The sequence below is a fragment of the Prunus dulcis genome, chromosome 3 (genome assembly GCF_902201215.1).
Source record: "Prunus dulcis chromosome 3, ALMONDv2, whole genome shotgun sequence".
In the NCBI taxonomy this organism is placed as follows: Eukaryota; Viridiplantae; Streptophyta; class Magnoliopsida; order Rosales; family Rosaceae; genus Prunus; species Prunus dulcis.
Window position 1 is genome coordinate 7,730,085 of NC_047652.1, and position 22,787 is coordinate 7,752,871.

Consider the following 22,787-nt stretch of genomic DNA (forward strand, 5'->3'; position numbering starts at 1 on the left):
ACACAACAATCACAACAACTTCATACGAAGTTATAATGTCACCTTATGCCTCCGGTAAGGGCCCTATCCCATTCGGGAATGCATAGTCCTGTCACGTAACCTACGGCTACATGAGATTAGATTTCGACATGGATGAATTTCGGCAGCATCTCGATACAGTTCTTGAGGTGGGCATAGGTATAAATACCTACGTACCACCCGAAGAACGTACCGAGATGACACCGAAATCTCCACAATCGAAACCTAATCCTGTAGCCGTAGATTACGTGACAACACTATGCATTACCAAACTGTCCAAATAGTGGGACAATTCAAGAATTAATTGGACCGCAGTCATGCTTTACGCATCCATGTACGAAATCCAACTAATCTCGAACGGAAAACTAAATGTTACTAAACATACAAATAAAAGTGCGAAGTTAATTTCAATTAACTTCGTACATCACAACACATTGTGCTACGTCACGCACAATTTAACAACATAATATAAATATAACTTCACAAAAAAAAATATACACATAACAAACTAACTTTAACATTTTTAATATATAAAACGAATAAAATACCTTGTCAATCGTTCTCCCACGATCGTTAATCCCTAACGAGAACAAAATTAATAGCGTTAGTATGAATTTACATTAATACTTTATAAACTAACGACAAAAAATACTTACCCAATGAACGTACTGAATTTCCAGCAGAGGCAGTAGCAGAAAGAAATTTTTTTTGCTTTTTGCCTCTGCAATGGCAGAATTCTGATATGAAGAAGGGCTTTGCGCGACAAACCATGAATTTCGTCGCGCAAAATGCCGTCGCGAAAAACCATTTTCCGTCGCACAAAACGATTTTTTTCGTCGCGCAAAAACTTGTCGACAAAAAACTTTTGCGCGACGCATGATATTTTCGTCACACAAACTTCCGTCGCGCATTCGTCGCGCAAGAATGTACTGACATCAGCTTTACGAGACGAAAACTAATTCGTCGCGCAAAAAAAAATATCCCCCCTCAATTATGTTGGCGCCAAAATAAATATATCATTCGTTTTCTTACGCGACGATAAACGGTTTCGTTATGCTAAGTTGTCTTTTGCGACGAAACCTGTTGTCGCACGAGTTTTCGCAGCCAATTAACGGGATCAATCCTTGTTTTATGTTCACCTTTACGCGACGAAGTATCCCATCGTCGCGCTAGGTTTTCTTACGCGACGATTGCTCTCGCCGCGTAAGTGTTTGGCGCCAACAAAAAAACCCGGGTTTTTTTTTCTCTCACTTTGCACAACGAAGGTGCATATCTGTTAAGAATTTTGCGCTAAGAAGTTTATTTAGTCAATCATCTATTATTTTGACACAAAAAATTGGAAGGAAATGCATTGCATAGTGGGTTTGAGTGATTTAAGTTGATTATATTGCAAGCTGACAAACTCCGTGACTTAGAAAATATGGAGTAATTAATGAAGAGAATTAAACCCCCCATAGTAATTTATTTATCATTTTTTAGTACAATATTTTACACTTTATAAATTGCATGATAAGATACATGTGTAACCTTATTTGACATTATTCATTGGACATGGTACACGTTCTTATATTTATTATTTATCAAAAATTGAAAAATAATTAAACCAAACTTGACTTTTCATGAAAATTAGGCACTTTACCATACTTAAAAAATAATAGTGAAGATTGAAAATTAACTAAGAACATAAATAAATTTATCAAAGGAAGAATTAAGTAGTAAACAAAGAAAATAATTATAGAGATTTAAGTAATTAAGCAACAATTTGAAGGGGAATTTAGTAATGTAAGTACTTATAATGAATAATAAAATAATCAATAACATTAAATGGATTAAATAGAAAAGAAATAAATTATATTAAGTAATTAAGTAACTGATCAACAATATAAAACAATAAGTAATTATGTTAATTTCTATTTTGAGAAACAGCTCGCATGTATTATAAATACATATTCCATAGCTTATTATCACAAAGTGATGACTGGCGTGATGGTTAAGTGGCTGCAGACCTTAGAATGGGGAAGGGGTTCGAACCCCTGCATGCTTGAAGTGAGTTTTATTTAATTTTTGAAAGTTCAGATCGCGATATTATCGATAATATCGCGATATTTTGACTATTTAAAGCTGCCAATTGAACGAAAATATATTAACTGAAATATCGGCGAAATAATCAATTAGCACTAAGAGCGAATAATGATGTCACTACGAGAAACTGAAACCCTACATCTGTAGGAGTACGCATAAACTGACAGATTGTGTTAACTGCAAAGACTGTGTCTGGTCGAGTAAAAGTTAAATATTGAAGGGCACCTACAATACTGCGCGCAGTGTCGGATGAGCTAGCAATCATCTTTCAAAACTTGAGGGCGTGCCACGAGGTTTACATGTGTCCATTGCAGCCTTCTTTATTAAATCTCGAGCATATTTAGCTTGAGTTACAAACACTTTTCCATTAGCTTCATATTGTACCTCAAGACCAAGAAAATACTTAAGCTTGCACATATCTTTGAGTTCAAATACTTCTCCAAGGTCCTGAATATACAAGCGTATATTTTATATATATTTTATGCCTCCTTTACTTATTTATTTGTTAATTTCCTTGGATTAAATTGTTTGTTTTAATTGGTTTTGTGAGATTTGTGAAGGATTGTGAAATAAGAGAAATTGAGGTAAAAAGGGGCTAGAAGATGAAGATTGGAGATTAATCAAGTCAAGAAGCCAAGTAATCCTTTTGTTGCGAGGAGTGTTGTCAAATTTCCTAGTTCAAGATGGTTCAAGTCTTATCAAGTCAAACAAGGAGAATTAAAGAAGACCTTATATTTAGAGGAATCCTATTTTTATAATAATTGTAATTATACCTTAGATAAGTAGGATTTATAGGAGTATTATAAATAGGGAGTTTAGGCCATTGATCAAAGGATCTTCCACCATCAAATTCCTACACATTCATACTCATAGCTGAAACACCCAAACGATAAAACGAAAAGAGCTTGCGCAACCTTGGCATTGTACTTGGAGAATTTGGTGCCTTCCATGTCTTCATCAACCATCATGATTCTCAATAAGTCCTTCATAAACTAATTTCTTTTACTAGTGCTACGATGTAGCCTAGCTGTGGATACTCAAATTCTTTGATATTGTTAATTTTATTTATCTATACATGTTGAGTGCTTATTACCATTCTTAACGCTTTCAATTAATTGACCACTAATTGCATGATTGGTAGAATTGGGTTGAGACCGGAAGGAGATTCCTAATAAAAAGCTTGTTGTAACCAGTACCATAAATTACATAGCCAACTCGGAAGATTAGGTTATGGTTTGTGTAGTCTTTAATGTTTTCCACAAATCTTAATGGGTTCTTAGCCATCTAAATCCATAACTAGGAATAGAGTGGGTTGACGGTACAGAACACAACTAATATAATCGGAAGAGAATATTGGTGAGGTAAGGGAAAACAATTATCAACATGTTAGGTAATTAAGATTGACAAGCTAGAAGGATTTGGGATTGACAAGCTAGAAGGATTTGGGTGGGATTAGCTAGGTGAAATCAGTGTCCTAGTGCTTTATCATCTTTGTTTTCATCTTTTACATTATTTACTTAATCTCATTTCATTTTACTAGCTTAATTAGATTTTAATCATCATAATTTTCTTGTTGTTTACATTCAAATATAATTAGAAATAAATCACTCTAGTATTTGATAGATTAACTTATCCCTGTTGGAACGATACTCTATTTACTACTATACTAATTTGAGTGATATTGTCCACTTGCAATTAATCACATCAGGTACCGTAGTATAGGCTACGTAGTATAACTTGTTCACGCGTTCTAATACGAATCAACGACAGGGTTGATATTTCCCACTTTTAGAATATAATATCAATAAATATTCACTTGTATTATAACACGTGGACGGGTTATACCATGTGACCGTGTGTTTTTTATAAAAAAAGAAAAGAAAAAAGAGAGAGAGAGAAATGGCAAATTTTAAGTGAAAGTATCACCAGCTGACTTGGTGAACTATACACGTGGTAATTTCTCCATTTTTTTAGTTTATATCAAAATTTTCATTATTGATCATGCTGAAGTCAGTTGATTTCTTGAGGTGGATAGTGTGACTTTTCTCAATGCCCATATTACCCCCAAAAATATCCCTTTTTATTCTTATTTACCAAAAAAACACTCTCTCTATTTATTGGACCACTGTTATTTCCGAAACTCTCAATATTTTATACAATAAATTATTGTGTGGTGTCATAGTATGGGTATGTAGTATAACTTGTTCACGCGTTATAATATGAATTGACGACAAGGTTGATATTTCTCACTTTTAGAATATAGTATCAATAAATTGAGTAAAGTTATCTATCGATGTGCATGCTGCAGAAATTAATCCGAGGGATGAATCCATGAGGATAATCATTTTAGGAAGGCCTCAAGCTCTCCTGCTCCCTTGTCACAGTTTTGATCCTCCTTTTAAGTTAAAGTCTCCTCCGCCTCCACACAAATCACCACCACCGCCACCACATCATCATCCTCCTCCAAGTCCAGGAATATCCCCCTAGTAGTAAGGCAAAGTCCCCACCGATATGCCATGGTATTGTAAGTGGTGGTAGTAGTCAGCCAGTGTTCGAAAATGTGGCTTAATTTTGAACCGCAAAATGAAAGCTGTTCATAGTTAACGAGGGTTGTTGTACACTTTAATGTGTTTGCTGCAAATTTGTTCATTTTAATTTGATTAATATATAAATATGTGCATGCACTTCCTTTTTTTTTTTTTTTTTCAATTAATTAATTAATTTTTTTTTCAAATAGAGAAATGTTATAGATTGCATTTATAATTTAGGCCTAAAGGCCGTCAGTCGCAAAGGACAATACAAATACAAATAACCACAAAGGGTTAATACAAATACGGAAGTACAGTAAGCATAAAGGGAGGCTAATCAAAATACAAGGATTACACCTTTAATAACAAGCGTCCAAGGTGTACCTCATATCCACATAGGGCCAAGAAAATTCCAATATAAAAGCCGTAAGTTTGGAAAACCCAAAGCATAAACATCACAAGTAGCAAACAATGTGTGTGCATCCATTCAGAAATTGCAAGAGTATTAAACAAAGGATGACTAGTCAAGCAATCAAGAACAAACACCAAAAAAATGTTCACTTAGAAAGGCCACCACTCGAAGAAAAAAAAAAAACTAGAGTCATCATCTAAACTAAATAAGAATATAAAATTCTCCCACTAGATCAAGCACTTGAACACTAAGCTTCTGTATAGCAAAATTTTGATAATCTTTATTGGCCATGATTTTAAAATAGTTAATTCCTTCCCTTCAAGCTGCAGTGAAAAGCAATTAGATAAAATGAACTATAGACAAGCACTGCCCTCCTTTATTAAAAACAGGCTATCTATAATCACATAATGCAATCTCAAAACACATGAAGCACCTACAAATGCGAACCTTAACATGTATGGATCCATAATGTGAATCTTTTGCTTTTCAGTACATACACCCCTTTACTACTTAACAAGAGTCAACCTGCAATGTTATTAAAACTACAGTATCTCAAAAAGAGACCATAAACTCATATACATAAATAAAATGCATAATAAGTTTAAACAACTAAATTAACCAAATGGTAGAAATTATTTAATAATAAAATTGTCAACCAAATTAACATCCTTAAATGCAAATCCCTCAATCCAGAAAATAGCAAAAATTAAACATACTAGAAATCTTTATGTCCATCATCTTGCTCTTCAGTTACAACATACCTATGAAAATTCATGTCATCCTCTTCTTCACTTTGCTCAAACTCACTATCTATGAAATCACCATCTTCTTCCTCATCCTCCCCACCTTGCTCAGCTTTATCACTTTCTACCTCAACTTCTTCCTCTGCCTCACCAAATTCTTCCTCTATCTCAACATCCACGAACCCATATTGCCCATTTTCTTCATCACCATCATATCCATGAGCAGTGTCTTCATAATGTTCAGCATTTTCACCTTGTGCAGAGAATACTGGGGATTGAACATTTAGAGGCCTAGGTGCTAGATTGTCAGTTATGTATAACACAAATAGCTGGCTCGGTTTCACCAACTGCAATGCTCCAAAATAATCCTTATCTGTCCTAATTTCAACCCAGCCATTTGTCATGTGCTTGTAATAGTATTGAATTTTCTGCTCATCATAATCAAGGTGTTTAACCATTTCAAATAACTCAAGCATTGAAACCTCATCTGCATCTTGCCCATCAACCCATTGTACAATGCCTCCCATATATAAACCATCAACAAAGTAGCCCCTGTGGTGTACTTCAAGTGTGAACATGTCAAGATTAGCTGCACAACAATAAATTTTCTTATTAATTTACTATCTACCCTATACAATACCATATACAGTACATTACTATTTACCCTATACAATACAATACAATACAATACAAACTCAGACAAAGAACCCGACAAACAATAAACAAACTACATGCATAGGGACCACATTCACAACCCAGCCTAAGTCTCAGTCAACAAACAACATCCATAGGGGCCACTTTCTTCCTTTTATTATGCTTTTCATGAAGTCCATCAATGAAATCCGACAGTAAAACCCAAACAATTGCATCAAACAAATAAACTAAAGTACGCTACTTACTGTATATGGGAGCTTCCCCACCATCTCTGATTTTCATTATGCCTTTACCGTCACACCTTCGTTTGGAATCTTGAAGTCACAAAATATCTCCCAAATCGAATCTCTCAGTTGCAATCTGTCTTTCTCACCCTTTTTCGAATCTTTCAGCCGCTTTCTCTCTTTCACTCTCACCCTTTTTCGAAAACCCTAACTCCAATTTGGGAATTGACCATACGAACGATTCAATCAAAGGGGGCTAAGGGCTGAGGTATAGAATGACAATATTACCCTCATCAGACGGCTCATGTGCCTTTCACGTGGTGTTTTTTACCGGCATTTGGATGGAATTGGGGAAAACCTAATGGCATGTGTGAAATTGGCGATTACTTTTAATTCGAAGGCTAAATTGGCTGAAAAAATAATCCAGGGGGTACATTTCAACAGTCAAAATAGTCCATGGGGGTTTTCGGCAATTTACCCTATTTAGAAAACATGTTGTCATCAAAATTTTAAACATAACTAAAATAGTGATGGCATCAATGGATAAAGAAATCGCAATAGGCATGCTTGGAAAATGATTTCAGTGTGTGTGAGTAAGCATGTGCTCTGATACCAACTGTTAGATTTTATGTATATGGGTTCATGATCTTTCACACAACCTAAAATACATAAAACACATACCTGACGTAATCTTCCTTGAGTACGCGATCTCTAAACTCATCCAATCGCAGCAGTAGGAACACAAGCAAAAGACATGAACGGCTTCAGATTTCTGCTATCTCTTAGAAACTGTTTTAGCTCTCTCTTTATGATGAGATTAGGGTTAGAGAACATATCTGACGAGAGTAAGGTCTTAAGCTTATATAGGGCTAGGCCAAGTTGTCTCTACTCATCACCGAGGGCCGATTTGACCAACACTCTAAGCCCATCACGCAACGGTTCACGCAAAAGGAAATAAATAAGACCCCTTTAATTGGCTTCAAAACTTTTCTTATTTCACAAAGTGTTGGGCCTCAAGGTACAATCTAATAAGGTACAATCTAATTCAAAACTTTCTTTAATATCTAATGCACCGATCTAAATAAGAATATAATCTACAATGATGAGAACTAAGTTTAGGAAACACATTAATTACTTCATAACTCCCCTAATTATTATTCCTTGTAAGCTTTGATGTGATATGATCCTACAAGTCTTACGACCGCCCTTGACTGCTAAGTAAACCAACTCCCAGTATCGTGATTCCTATACCTAATACAAATAAGTTAGTACTGTAGTACATTAATTAGTCTATAAATAACTTCATTTCAATTCGATTCCATGAATTCTAGCCAGCTAGGGACACATTTATATGCTTCAATGATGAGAGGCACGTTCATAATCCTCATGTTTGCTGTGGGAACTTGGATCAGTTCTGCTCATGCAAGGGCTTTGATAGGTAAATTATCATATATGCTTTGATACCAAAAAAAGTGTGCAATAACAGCTTCGGAGCTCTTACCAAAGCCATTTTTTTGATGTTTTAGTACAGATACGTACTATGTATGTATATATAATTCTTCTATTTTATTAACATTAACATCGAGTCTTTCATTTGTCCAAACAAAAAAAAAAAGGGTTCATATAGGAGATTGGCCCTTATTGTATATGATACCAAGATTTTGCATGTTCAACAATTTACCTCATGTATCGAAGAAAATGCAGGTAATTTATTGAATCCTAGTCATTGGGTTTTAATGAAGAAAAAATGGATTTTAGGCGAGAAAAAATAATGGGATGAGCTGTAGGTAAGAAAAAACTAGTTTGAAAGGGAAAAGTCAAATTTACTATAATAAAAAAAACATCGGGTCTGTCATTTAGCTGTGCTCGCTAGTTGTCCACATTTGAAGGGTCAACTAGAAAAGCAATTTACTAAAATAATTCATGCTGTCATCATATGATGAAACAATTTAATCGATAATCATCATCATCATCAATCCTTATCCCTATCATCATTATATCAACAGGAAAACAACAATAGTTGATAGATTTGGTTTTGTTGATGCCGACCATTTTTTATTGTGTGTATGTTCAGACCAAAGTCCTTCCAAGCATCCCACGTCTTCTTTCCTTGGTACAGAAAACATTGGAAGTAAGTTTTTCGTGACCAAGACAGGTTTGAATGGAAATTATATCCGAAGGTCCAAATCCCCGCCTCCTCCGCCCAAAGCAGCACCAACACCAAAGCAAACACCGACGATCGCCAATATACTCGAGAAATCTCCTCCGAGCAGTCGATACATATCTTCAGCTTGAGGGAGATAGTGGACAATGGAATAATGGAGTCAGTGTAAATGTGTGATATAAATTAGTCTTCCAAGTTTATCAGTACGTAATTTCAATTTTAAGGTGTGTTTAATTAGCTTGATGTCTTGTTTGTGCTTCAGCCATGTTTAATAAAGTTAATTCATAAACCTCGCTGAGTTTAATTCATGGCGCATGTATACATCCAGATGGTACTACGTTCATACCAGTTTTAAGTAGGTTATGCAAAAATACTGCGTTGGAGAGGAAGCAACAAACTGCCATTTTTGCTTCAAACCCACGATTTATTTTTGAGCAAGTGAAATAGATCAAGTCAAATTTTTAAATATGTTAATGAAATTAACATGGTGGATGGGTCAAATTTGTTCAGCTTCATCTCATTGTGCTGTGTTTGTGATATGCATAAATTACTCTCTTCTATAAAAACAGAAGACAAAAAGTACTACTGTCTTTTCACTGGGACATGACATTAACACATATGATAAACTTTTTTAGTATTTCTAGTCTTACCCTGGCTGACCCCGGCCTCCCCGTGCCAGGGAAGTTTTTCTCCTCTTTTCAGTACACTAGCGCTGACTGTGATAAGATCCTACAAGTCTTAGGAACGCCCTTGACTGCTAAGTTTACCTACTACCAGTCTGTTAGTGTGCTATACATTTACATTGGTTCGAAACCAATATAATTTAGTAAATTCACATCCGATTCAATATAGATTGGATTGTAATTTTTTCAATTTGATCCAATCATATTAGATGTTTAAATCTGATTCAATTGATTGGATTGGATTGGATTGGATTAGATGATCGGTTTTGATAATAGTAAAAGACAATAATGAAATATTAAACATTTATCCTTAGGTTTAATCTAATCAAACATATTAATAGACATAAATGTAAAATATAAATAAAATACTAAAGAAAATTATTTTGATTATATAATATATTAAACATGAATTAAACGACAGTCTTGCAATTTGTAGGAAACCATGAATGCTTCAAGAATGAGAGATGTCTTGCTGAATCTGATGATTGTGTTTGCTATTTGTTAGCACTTAGACCGGTGCTGCTGAACTGGTCATCAAACTTTTCCTGTCTTCCTCTGTGCATGGTGACACATAATAAATTATCATGACTTCGGAACCAAAGCATTCAGAATTCCATGTGATTTTTTTCCCTTAATATAATTGTATTTCCAGTAACATACAATGAATCAAACCAGAGCTCTTAGTTATGATAACCATGGCGGAAAAAGAATACTCCAGATCTAGTTTTAGAGAGAGAAATGAATAGAAAAGTAATGCTCTGTATGTTTCTCAGAAGTGGTTTCTTACATCATAATGAAATGAACTAAACCAAAGCTTATATAGCTGCTTAGCCATTACTTCTTCACTAAGCTAACATACTTAACAGACTAACTAATCAAACTAATAAGCACGTCAAAAGCTAACAGATGTGCCACCTCAGCAAGGACACGTGTCAGCGCATCACACTGTTATCATCCCCCCTCAATCTTAGCTTGGGGTGAGCCAAGACTGAGATTGGAAGAGTGTTTGACAAAAAGAGGACTATGAAGACCCTTTGTAAGAATATCAGCCACGTGCTTATCACTAGGAACGTATTAAACAATGAGGTCGTTGTTTTGAACTCTTTCTCTAATGAAATGGAAATCGATATCCATATGTTTGATCATTCTCTTAAATATCGATAGTTTCGGAAATATCGGTGGTTCAAAAAAACGGAAATATCGATGGAAATATCGGGAAAATATCGATATCGATAAAAATTGGATAAAAACCACAGAAATTGTGATAAATACATGGAAATTTTTAATGAAACTTTAGAAGAAGTTTATTTAGTCAATCATATATTATTTTGACACAAAAAATTGGAAGGAAATGCATTGCATAGTGGATTTGAGTGATTTAAGTTGATTATATTGCAAGCTGACAAACTCCGTGACTTAGAAAATATGGAGTAATTAATGAAGAGAATTAAACACCCCATAGTAATTTATTTATCATTTTTTAGTACAATATTTTACACTTTATAAATTGCATGATAAGATACATGTGTAACCTTATTTGACATTATTCATTGGACATGGTACACGTTCTTATATTTATTATTTATCAAAAATTGAAAAATAATTAAACCAAACTTGACTTTTCATGAAAATTAGGCACTTTACCATACTTAAAAAATAATAGTGAAGATTGAAAATTAACTAAGAACATAAATAAATTTATCAAAGGAAGAATTAAGTAGTAAACAAAGAAAATAATTATAGAGATTTAAGTACTTAAGCAACAATTTGAAGGGGAATTTAGTAATGTAAGTACTTATAATGAATAATAAAATAATCAATAACATTAAATGGATTAAATAGAAAAGAAATAAATTATATTAAGTAATTAAGTAACTGATCAACAATATAAAACAATAAGTAATTATGTTAATCTCTATTTTGAGAAACAGCTCGCATGTATTATAAATATATTTTCCATAGCTTTTTATCACAAAGTGATGACTGCCATGATGGTTAAGTGGCTGCAAACCTTAGAATGGGGAAGGGGTTCGAACCTCTGCATGTGTGAAGTGAGTTTTCTTTAATTTTTGAAAGTTCATATCGCGATAATATCGATAATAGCGCGATATTATCGATAATATCGCGATATATTGACCATTTGAAGTTGCCAATTGAACGAAAATATCGTGGCCTAAATATCGTCGAAATTATCGAGGAAATTATCGATATATTGACGATATATGGAAGGTTTTGTGCGAAAATATCGTTGGACGAAAAAAACGATAATTTCGCCGATATTTCGGCGAAATTATCGAAATTTAATACTGTGTGTTTGATACAAGAATGAAGCACCGGATTAGCACTAAAAGCTAAGGCAGACAAGTTATCATTGTGCAGAACTGGAGCTTCAGGAATAACAATATGCAAATCGTGTAATAGCTGTCTAATCCATGAAATCTCTGCAGCACAATGAGCAAGAGCGCGATACTCTGCTTCTGTGGAGCTGCTTGAAACTGAAGCCTGCTGTTTGGAAGCCCAAGAAATTGGATTATGACCAAGAAAAACTGCATAGCCAGTAGTAGATCCACGAGTATTGGGGTCACATAGTGCCAGGAGAGAGAGTGATCCCATACTGCAAAGTACCTTGTAGATACCGGAGAATTCGTTTGACAAAACCAAAATGGATATCGGTGGGATTATGCATAAACTGGCAGACTTTATTAACTGCAAAGGCTATGTCTGGTCGAGTAAAAGTTAAATATTGTAGTGCAATGAATATAAGGTAGGATCACCGAGAGCAAGACCATCATCTTTCAAAGCTTGCTGATGAGGTTTGGAGGGTGTACTACAGGGTTTACAAGTATCCATGGCAGCTGTGGGAACCTAATTAAATCAAATCCTAGGTCAAATAATTCTTACCATTTGGGGATTATTTGACCAAATTGGGAATCAATCAATCTAATTAGGAGTTACTCAATTTAATTGGGAATTATCCAATTAAATTGAACGTTACCTAATTAGGTTGAGATTTGATTTGGTTAATTACCACGATCCCCAATTAAATGAGAAGTTACCTAATTAAATCGGGATTTGATTTGATACCTACCACAATTAGGGATTTGATTTACCCTAATAAATCAAATTCCTAATTAGTCAAATCAATCCCAAAAAGGGGAGGAATAATTCCCTTCCATCTACGGATTTATTCCTCAGAAACCCTAGCCTCCGAGACTACTATAAAAGCATAGTCATACACAAGGGTTGAGGTACGCCTAAATTCCTACTAAACTCTACAGAAGTTATTTCTCAAAAACCCTAGCCACCCCCTCTCTTTCTCTCTCTCACACAAGGCTCCGGCCACCACACACGGCTCCGGCCACCCGGTTTTCCTTGAATTACCCTACCTAACTTAGGCATCGGAGGGCCTTTGGCCAACACCCCCCGGGTGTGGTCCTTTTACTCCGATCTGTTTTGCAGGGAGAAAGAGAGGCGGAGAAGACGAAGGAATATTGGGCGAATATTCTCGTGGGGAAATTTGCTCCCACAGCAGCCTTCTTGATTAAATCCCTAGGATACTTTGCTTGATTTACAAACATCTTGCCATCAGCCTGATATTGAACCTCAAGACCAAGAAAAAATTTGAACTGCCCCATATCCTTGAGTTCGAATACTTCTCCAAGATCGTGAATAACAAAGTTGACAAGCTCGGAATTAGAGCATGTGAGGATGATGTCGTCAACATACAATGTGAGGATTATAATATCAGATGAAATTTTTGTGGGAACCTAATTAAATCAAACCCTAGGTCAAATAATTCCTTCCATTTGGGGATTATTTGACCTAATTGGGAATTCAACCTAATTGGGAGTTACTCAATTTAATTGGGAATTACCCAATTAAATTGAACGTTACCTAATTAGGTTGTGAATTGATTTGGTTAATTACCACGATTCCCAATTAAATGAGGAGTTACTTAATTGAATCATGATTTGATTTGATACCTACCACAATTAGGGATTTGATTTACCCTAATTAATTAAACACCTAATTAATCAAATCAATTCCAAAAAGGGGAGGAATAATTCCCTTACATCTATGGAATTATTCCTCTGAAACCCTAGCCTCCGAGACCACTATAAAAGCATAGCCACACACAAGGGTTGAGGTACGTCAGAACTACTACTAAAATCTCTACAGAAAATTCATCTCAAACCCTAGCCACCTCTTTTCTCTCTTTCTTTTACATACGGCTCCAGCCGCCCGATTTATATTATAAACACATCCCGTACCCTATTTTAGCTATCATTTCTCTACGGATCGATTGAACTGACTTAGGCATCGGAGGGCCTTTGGCCAACACCCCCCGGGTATGGTCCTCTTATTTGTTCTATTTTGCAGGGAGAAAGAGGCGGCAAAGAAGAAAGGGGAATCTTCCAAACCGAATATTCTCGTGGGGAAATTTGCTACCACGAATTGGTGTTTTCATTGAGAGCACGAGTTATACTCAACGCGTGCTCAAGGAATCCGTTCCTCCTATTTTCCAATCCACTGAAGCCTTCCAAACAACCATGGTTGGAAGCAAGAAGACGAGAGGCAAAACCGCCGCGATGGCTAGATCCGCAACGGCCCAAAGCCATTCCACCCACGATCCAGCGATCGACATGGCGGCACCACCACCTCTCACCGCCGTGCAACCTACCGAACCTTCAGCTGAGACCACCGCACTGGCCATCGCCACTGAATATGGTGGAACCTCCCATCAAGGTGGGCTCGTTACCACCACTGACTTAGGCTCGGTCTTGGAGCAACTTCAAGCATTCCCTCCATTGCTTCCACACTCGATGCGCGCTCCCGCATACACCTCCAATGAAAACCTAGACCGAGTGTAGTTGGGCTCCACACACTTCTCTCATCCCGATCCACGAAATCAAGCAGACCTTAATCTGAGAGTTGACCAGCTAGCTCTGAGAATGGACGACCAAAGCAATCTAATGAGGTAGCTTCTCAACCAAATAGGCTTTGCTCAAAACCTTGGCCTTGGACAACCGGGCGAGGAGAGAATGATGGACGAACGCGCCGGTAGACGACTAGACGTCCACGCCCGCTTGGGCCCGCAAGGAAAAGGCTAGGCACCCAAGGAGGTCAGCCAAACAACCATCGCAACGAGGATCACGAAGAAAGGCGTTCAGCTGTCTACTCGCAGAGAAGCGTTCTCGAAAGGCTAGGCCCCCAGGGAGGCCAGTTGGATAACCCTCACAATGAGGACCATGAGGAAAGACGCTCCGTTACTCACTCTCGAAGAACCAATTCTCGTCGACAAGCTACAAAGAATCTTTCGCAGGCGCAGTCCACCAACACTCTAACTAGGCAGCATAGGCGAGAAGGTCAACCCTCAGAGGACAATGAGGAAGTCAGTCAATCTTGTGGAGGTCGCCAACGTAACCGACTAGCAATGTGTACAGAAGACATTGAGAAGCTCGTAAATGACCGACTTCGAGACTTGAAGACCAGAGGAAACTTTGAGGATTCACTACGTAAGGAGATGGACCAGGTGAACTCTACGCCTTTCACCCTCGATATCGAGCAGGCCGCTCACCCGAAGCGATTCTCGACACCCTCGTTCATACACTTCAAAGGGGATTTCAATCCCGAGAGCCACTTAAAACACTTCAAAAGTGTTATGATCCTCCACCAGGCTGACGACGCGCTAATGTGCAAGGTATTTGTCATAACCTTATGAGGAGCAGCCCAAGACTGGTTCCACACCCGACCATCCAGGTCGATCAGCAGCTTCAAGGAGTTAGCTTACGTCTTCACCAAAGAATACACCTCTTACTGGACAATCCAAAGAACCCTGACCACTTGTACAACCTGCAGAAGAAGTCTGACGAATCCCTTCGAGATTATATCAAGAGATTCAAGGCAGAAAAAGTGAACATTGTAGGATGTGACGACCGAATCGCGTCCTCCGCTTTCAAGAAAGGCCTTCCAGCTGAGCACGACTTGTACCGCGAGTTGACTATCACTCCCAGCCAGACTCTGGCAGAGGTCTACGCGACTGTGGAACACTACGCGCTCTAGGATGACGATCGAATCGCAGCAAAGAAGTCTACAAAGCAGGAAGATCAGCCAACTAAGCGGGCAGGCCAAAGAGTCGACGGATTTAACAATAGTCATCGGTGAATGTGATGGAAGCACATGTCGCACAACAGATAATACGATCTTGAGACTCAGGCTCTAATTTTTTGGCCTCTCTTATTTGATTTGGATGAATATTAAGATCCATCAACGTCTTTACCAATGCTATGCGTATTGCTTCAGGAAGTTCCACCGCTTCCTCAATATTGAAGTGCGATGGTGAATCTTCTACCTGTGTCAGAACCTTTTTCTCTTCATGAGTTTCAAATCTTCCTTCTAAGACATCTTTGTCATCTACTTGATAGCAAGTTGTCATATGAACAGCCTCCGTTGGTCCTTTTACGAAGAACATTTTGGGAAAGTATTCTTCTAGCGTAATTGGAATTCGTGGTTCTTGGATTAGTGGTCCACTTTCTTGGCCAGAATCTCTCTTCACCATTATTCTGGTTTTGGTTTTAGAGCATTTGTGCGAACTCTTTTTCCGCCGTTCCCTCTTTGATTGAGTATTTTGTCGTTGAGGAATGCGCTTTGTACGAGGTTTCCACCGGGTAACGAGCGTCCATCCTTCATTGTCATCGAAAAATGAGTCACCAACAAAGCCATCACCACCTTGATTGTTCGGTTTGCCCGCCACTTCTTTTGTACATGGATCAGTCACCTGGTGTATGCCCCTTGTTGATTGGAATTCCAATCTTTTCAACAATGCGGGCAGCGGCACCGGATCGAAGGATCCAAACACAATTGTGGCAACGTTTGCATCTGCGATTTCGTCAACGTCCAACTCAATCCTTCCTTGCCTAGCCAAGTTCATAATTAGCTCCTTCAACACGAAGCACTTCTCTACCGGATGGCTGACAATTCGGTGGTATTTGCAAAACTTAGGGTCGTTGACTCGGTTCATCTCTTCAGGCCGCTTACATTCCGGCAATTTGATCACCTTCTTTTCAAGCAAGTCCTCGAGCATACCTGCGACATCGGAGTCAGGGAAGGGGTACTTTTTTTCTCTAACTCCTTCAAAGTGCGTCGACGTCTATCCACTTCTCGAGATGGCTCTATCCTTTTGACTTCTTTCTTCTTGTCTTGAGTGGAGATTTTGACGGGTGCAGTGTTTATTGTCATTGATTCCTTGGTAGGCTTCTTGACAGGCTTATTTGTCTTTTGTCCAAAGACTTTCTCCTTTCTTTGCTCCATGACGGGCTCATGCTTTCCTCCATGACTAGCTATACTCAACTCCATATTATGGGCACGAGTGGCTAGCTCCTCAAACGTGCGGGTTTAATTCCTTGTAGAATGTAAAGTAACCCCCAATGCATCCCTTGAATGCACATCTCAACCGCCGATGACTCCAAAAGCCTATCTTTGCAATCCAGGCTTAACGAGCGCCATCGATTGATGTAATCGACGACAGGTTCATCTTTCCATTGCTTGGTATTTGTGAGTTCCATCATACTCACAGTGCGACGAGTGCTATAGAATCTATTCAAGAATTCTCGCTCCATCTGATCCCAACTGTCAAGGGATCCAAGTCTATATACCAATCAAATGCATTTCCTTTCAAGGAACGAACAAATTGTTTCACCAGGTGGTCACTCTCTGTCCCGGCATTATTGCATGTTTCAACGAAGTGTGCAACATGTTATTTTTGGGTTGCCCTTTCCATCGAACTGTTGGAATTTGGTAGGTTGATATCCTGTTGGCATCTGCAAGTTGTCTATCCTCTTGGTGTATAGCTTAGAATACATGAGCATGTCTCAGGAAGGTGCTCCATATTAAACCCTGATGGTGTTTGCGATCATGTCTTGAAGTTGTTGGACCGATAAAGAAACCACCGAGGCGGCGTCAACTTTTCCGTGCAACTTCTCACCCGACTCTGTTTCATGACCCAATCCTTTCTCGCTGGATTCAGCCTCATGATGTGGTCCTTTCTTGTGTGCGTCTTGACCAGGCTCCTTATCCTGATGCACTTCCCACTTGTTGTTGATGAGAGAAGCAATCTGCGCATCCTTCTCCTCAACCATCTTAGTCAGTTTTGTGACCGCTTTGCTCATATGGGCCAGCTGTTCTTCAATAGACATAGCTCCCGTCACCATGACCTGCATAGCCATAGAATAAGACTCACCTACGGATGCCGAGGTAAGCTTCTTTTGTTGATCGTCAGGCGGGGATCCATGGTATGAGCCTGTGCTCGAGTCAGCGTCTGAAACAGGCGAGAGTGAGCGTTCTCTCGAATTCTTCGAACCCGAAAAACTCCTCCCTTCACTCCGAGAGTTTCTCTCATCCGCCCGAGAGGTATTCTTCTTTTGCCCCAATGAGGCCAAATTGATAACCGGTTCGCGCCTTCGGTGAACATCTTTCGCCTTGGCTTGAGTCGGTATGGAAGTAACATGTTGAGTTGCGGATATCGCCTTGGCCTTGCTCCGGGTGACGACCCCAGCAGAATCTCCGCTTGAGAAGGAGGCGCTCACGCTTTTGCCTCTCGTCGCGGGAACGGATTGAATCTTCTTGGAAGCCATTGTTTTTGGTGTGTTGATTGATTTTGGAACTGGAGAAAGAGATGAGAGGCAGAGATTGTCCCACTGGGCGTGCCAAATTTGTAAACACGAATTTCCTGCGACAAATGAGACAAGAACACGTGTACAAAATAATATTGTATTAATGAAATTTAGGGTTACAATCTCTGTATTGAATCCTCTGATTCGATCTCCAAAATGTTTAAAGAAAATTTGTGTTTGATACAAGGGTCGTAGAGACTTGATCTTGATCAAACGGGTAGCACGAAGCTTGTTTGGTGTTTGGGATTTTTCTATGGTGAAGGAACCGGCACGTATTTGTTGTGCTTGGTGGCTCTTCCAAACTAGGGTGAAGAATGCAGAGAGTTTTATGTTTCTTCTGAGTGCTAGGTTTTTTCTCTGACCTCTCTTTCGTCTTGAGGCCTCCTATTTATAGGCTCTTGTAGGATACTTGACCTAAATAACTTTCCCTATTTAAAACCTTGTTTTGTGGGATTTTGATTTGATTTAAATCAATTCCCATAATATGACAATTTAACCAGATTATCTTCAATTGATTGACCTGATTAATATTTGATTTAAATCAAAGTCAATCACAAAAGATTCTTTCCTTTAATCTTGTCTTCATCTTGAACCGTTTGATGCACTCCGTCGGATGTCGCCATGTGTCATTTTTTGACAACTAATCCAATTTTGATGAGTCACACGCCACATGGACGAATTACGGGGCCCACGATTTAATCCACCAAACCCTAATTATTTTCTTGTCAAATGAAATTTATTGCACCAAAATTTCTTGGTCTACACTAACTGCTTTGTTCTTGACGCACAAATTGATGTAAATAAAACCCTAGCCATTGGACATCAAATATGAAGAGAAACAAGATCTCACTTGAATTCTAAGAAACTTGGTGTGTTCAAACAGGTGAGATGACATGAAGACTCAGAGTGAAAAAGGTTGAAAACATGACCCGGACAAAGTGGCAAAAAGTTGTGTCATTCACATCATGCCAGTATGCCATTGGTCGCTCCTTCCATGCGGAGTCCAAAGAAAGGTGTGGTTCATTTCCTCGAACTCATTTAAAGGCTAAAACTCGAAAACCATATGGGCCACTGTTCAAAAAGCTTTTAGTGGTGGGCCGGGCATTTGATTGAATATTTTTGCTGTTAAGTCTACTTAGCATTTTGAGGTCACAGCTTAATCACATGGACTTAATAAATAAATAAATAAAATCATCTTCGGGGAAAATCTAAATTGACTCAAAAAAAAACAAAAATATCCACGTTTGGTATCCTATTCAAAAAAATTAAACTAAAAAATTATGATTCTTTTTAAAAAGATGAGTTTTCAAATAGTGATTTTAGGATCTAAAAACTTGTTTGGTATTTGAACTCCAAATTATTTTTAAGATCTAAAAAAAAGACAAAGGAAAGAGAGGGAGGAGAGAGAGAGAGAGACAAACGAGAGAAGGAGGAGAGAGACAGACAGATGAGAGAGGCAGGAGAGAGAGAGAGAGAGAGAGAGAGAGAGAGAGAGAGAGAGAAAAAAAAATTTCTGAAATCACTTTTTTTTTAAAATAATGGGGTGTTTTTGAGTTTTTAAAAGGCGCCTACTAAACAGGTTTTTTAAACTTTGAAAATTTGTTTTTGAGTTTATAAAATTGAATTCAAGTAGGATACCAAATAAACCCTCACTAATTAAACAACAGCTAATCAAGAACCGACCCTTCAATCTGATGGATTGAAATTTGTATGCATGGATGATATTTTCCACATGGGTAAATTCAGAAAATGACTGCCACTTACTTTACTACTTTAGCTTTTGAATACAAATTCCACCGCATTATTGATTGGTATGGTCCATATGCACGTCGCGCGATAAACAGTGACCCAAAATAAGTCATTGAAAAAAAAAAAAAAACCTGATTGGATAGAATAACCAGGTGGTTCTCTTAGATTCTGTTCAGACTAGGACAGCACACTAAGGATATCGGAAGAGAATAATTGCATGCCTTATTTATTTTCTAAAAACAAAAGCAGAAGCTTTGACTCAACAGTGATGACAATCAAAGCACTTCGATACTATGATTTGATCATATATTGCCTATAAATATACCATTTTATGTCATACATTCTTATCATCAGCCACTTGAATCTAGCTAGATACAATCATGAATGTTCTCGTGCTTCTCTTTGCATTTCTCCCAGTTATTGTTGTTCCTGCTCATGCCAGAATCTTATCAGGTAATGAATTTCTTTACAGCCAGTACATCTTCATTGATTGCATTTTTCTATTTTTTTTAATTTTTTTATACCAGTTGCTCTACATTAATCTAATTTACGGGGAGGAGTTTTGAATTTGAGTACAAGGACGGCCTCACAGTCCTGACTAACTGCCCTAACCAACGTCGGATGATTATTTTGTTTTATTAATTCTTGTCTTTCAAGGAAATATTTCTATTTTATTCATGCTTCTCTTTGAACTTCTTCCAATTATCGTGCATGATTATTTTTTGTTTTATTTTTTAGCAACTTTACCAAAATTTTGTTACTGTGAGCAATTTTCTTTTGGTTATTTGCAAAGTTGATAATATGCATGATTCGTTTGGTTTATTATTTTCTTATTTTACATTATTTGTGTATCTCCCAACTAGTACGTATATTAGCTGATCCATGCATTTTCTTGTTCCACAGAGAGTGCAGGAGGCAAGTTGGCCTTTATTATAACCATTTATGGAAGGAAACCTCCGAGCCCACCACCATCCCCATCATCTTCTCCTCCAACCCATCAATCTACAATTGGTGCCACAGTTTCTCCACCACCAGCTCCACCACGTACAAAACCAGTAGGTCAAGAAACAAGCTACGAAAGAACTCGATCCCCCCCGCCTTCGCCGAAGCCAGCACCGCCACGTGAACAGCTAGGAAGTAGTACTTCTCCTTGCAATAGAATCATATCTACGGTAACTGAGCATTGTGTAAGGAAGCCAAGGTCACCTCCGCCGTCACTGAAATTATTGATAGGAACTGATTATGGAAACACTCGATCCCCGCCCCCGCCGCCAAAAGCAGCGCCGTCACATGGACAGCTAGGAAGTACTTCTCCATGGAATAGAATCATATCCATAGCAACTGATTATGGATGGATCAAATTACCCTCCATCGTCCAAGAAAAATGATTAGTGTGTTACAAGTACAACTAGCTAGTATCTCATAAGTAATTACCTTTAGGAGTTAAAATAAGGTTTTAGGAGGCAGCTACCTTATCTGGTCTCTGGATCTGAGGGTCCAAATGTTTTTCCTTATGAATAAATAAACGTTGTGTGGTTAATAGTTTTACTAGTTGTACTTGGGTTGAGAAGAGTAGCTTTCGTGCTGCAAATACATTTGTTTTCGTGCTTCACGACTATGCATTGGTAATTGATGGATTTATATTATATGACTCACTCCAATCAATACGCAGAAAAGCTGATATGTTAATTATATCACACATGATAATTATAATAAACTAAATGTATTTTTTTTTATCCTACCCATCGTGGAGATTTAAAGTTTGTATAAAGCAGAAAAAACTCACTAGGATAGTGGTTTGAAATAATTATTCTTCCAGACAAGGTTTTGTATTTGTGTTCTAATATCCGTGTAGTATGTTTGAGTTTAATATTTTATCGCCATTCTCAAAAGGAAATGTCCTATAAAAAAAGTTTGTATAAAGCAATATAGGATCTAGGATTCTAAATCTTGCACTCGAGAACAACCTTTCTCACATGGATCAATTGAGAAAATTATCCCCCTCCTACTTACCTAACTAGTAAGCTATAGTCTCAGAAAAGTCAAGAACATATAAAATGAAAAAAGAGAAAACTACTAGGAAGCTAGTTTCCTCATAATGCCCACTGAATTCAAAAGTCAACATGCAACGAGGATGCCAAGGTTAACCCAAAACAAGTTGATTAAAAATGAAAATAAAAAGTAGAACCATGACTGTAGATTGGAACCGAGTCTTTGTCTTCAGATAGTTCTGCGCGTAAGGACCACGAGGAGTCAAAAGTGTACAACTTATGCCTTATTACTATTTATACAAGAAACAAAAGTGGAAGCTTTGGGGTCCGATGGCTGGGCCTCATTATTTGGCCCGCGGGCTCATGAGTTGATGGGGGCCCGCCTGGTCTATCGAAAAAAAATCCGGTCTGGTCTGTTATGGGTTTTGAGATGGCCCGGCTGGCCTTGGGCCGGACTAGGCTTGGCCCGAGCTAGGCTTGGGCTTGGGTGTCTGAAGCGCGGCTCGGCCCGATTAAGCCCAAGAAAGCAAGCCCGGCCCTGCCTGCCCACAAAAACCCGGCCCGTTAAGTCCGCATACATATATAATTATGTATAAATAAGAGTTTAGGTTTAGGATTATATCACTTAAATCACATATATAATTTGTTTCATTTCATTTACTTTTCTTTACTCATTCCTAGTGTATAATTAGATGATTAGCACATTAATTTGTGTCAATTATTAATTCAACAATTTTATATATATATATATATATATATGGGGGCGGATCCATGACACTGTTTTTGACACAAGTTTTGACACAATTCTTGGGCCATTAGATTACTCTACTTCCAGTGGTTGAGATTAACTTGACATGGGAAATAATT

At 37.9% G+C, this 22,787-nt stretch overlaps 1 protein-coding gene across 1 annotated transcript; it reads left to right on the forward strand.

Annotated features, from left to right (window-relative positions):
- Positions 1–20,142: 20,142 nt before the first annotated feature.
- On the forward strand, positions 20,143–21,477 carry LOC117623007 (vegetative cell wall protein gp1-like). The gene is made up of 2 exons (XM_034353843.1): positions 20,143–20,382; positions 20,833–21,477. Exons 1-2 carry the CDS (start codon positions 20,310–20,312, stop codon positions 21,315–21,317), a joined length of 558 nt encoding a protein of 185 aa, XP_034209734.1. The 5' UTR covers positions 20,143–20,309; the 3' UTR covers positions 21,318–21,477.
- Positions 21,478–22,787: the final 1,310 nt, after the last annotated feature.

Excerpts from the sequence above, each read along its gene's own strand:
- LOC117623007 (XM_034353843.1), top strand. The coding sequence starts at position 20,310 with ATGAATGTTCTCGTGCTTCTCTTTGCATTTCTCCCAGTTATTGTTGTT. Across the intron at positions 20,383-20,832 it reads TCATGCCAGAATCTTATCAG|AGAGTGCAGGAGGCAAGTTG; the intron begins GTAATGAATTTC and ends CTTGTTCCACAG.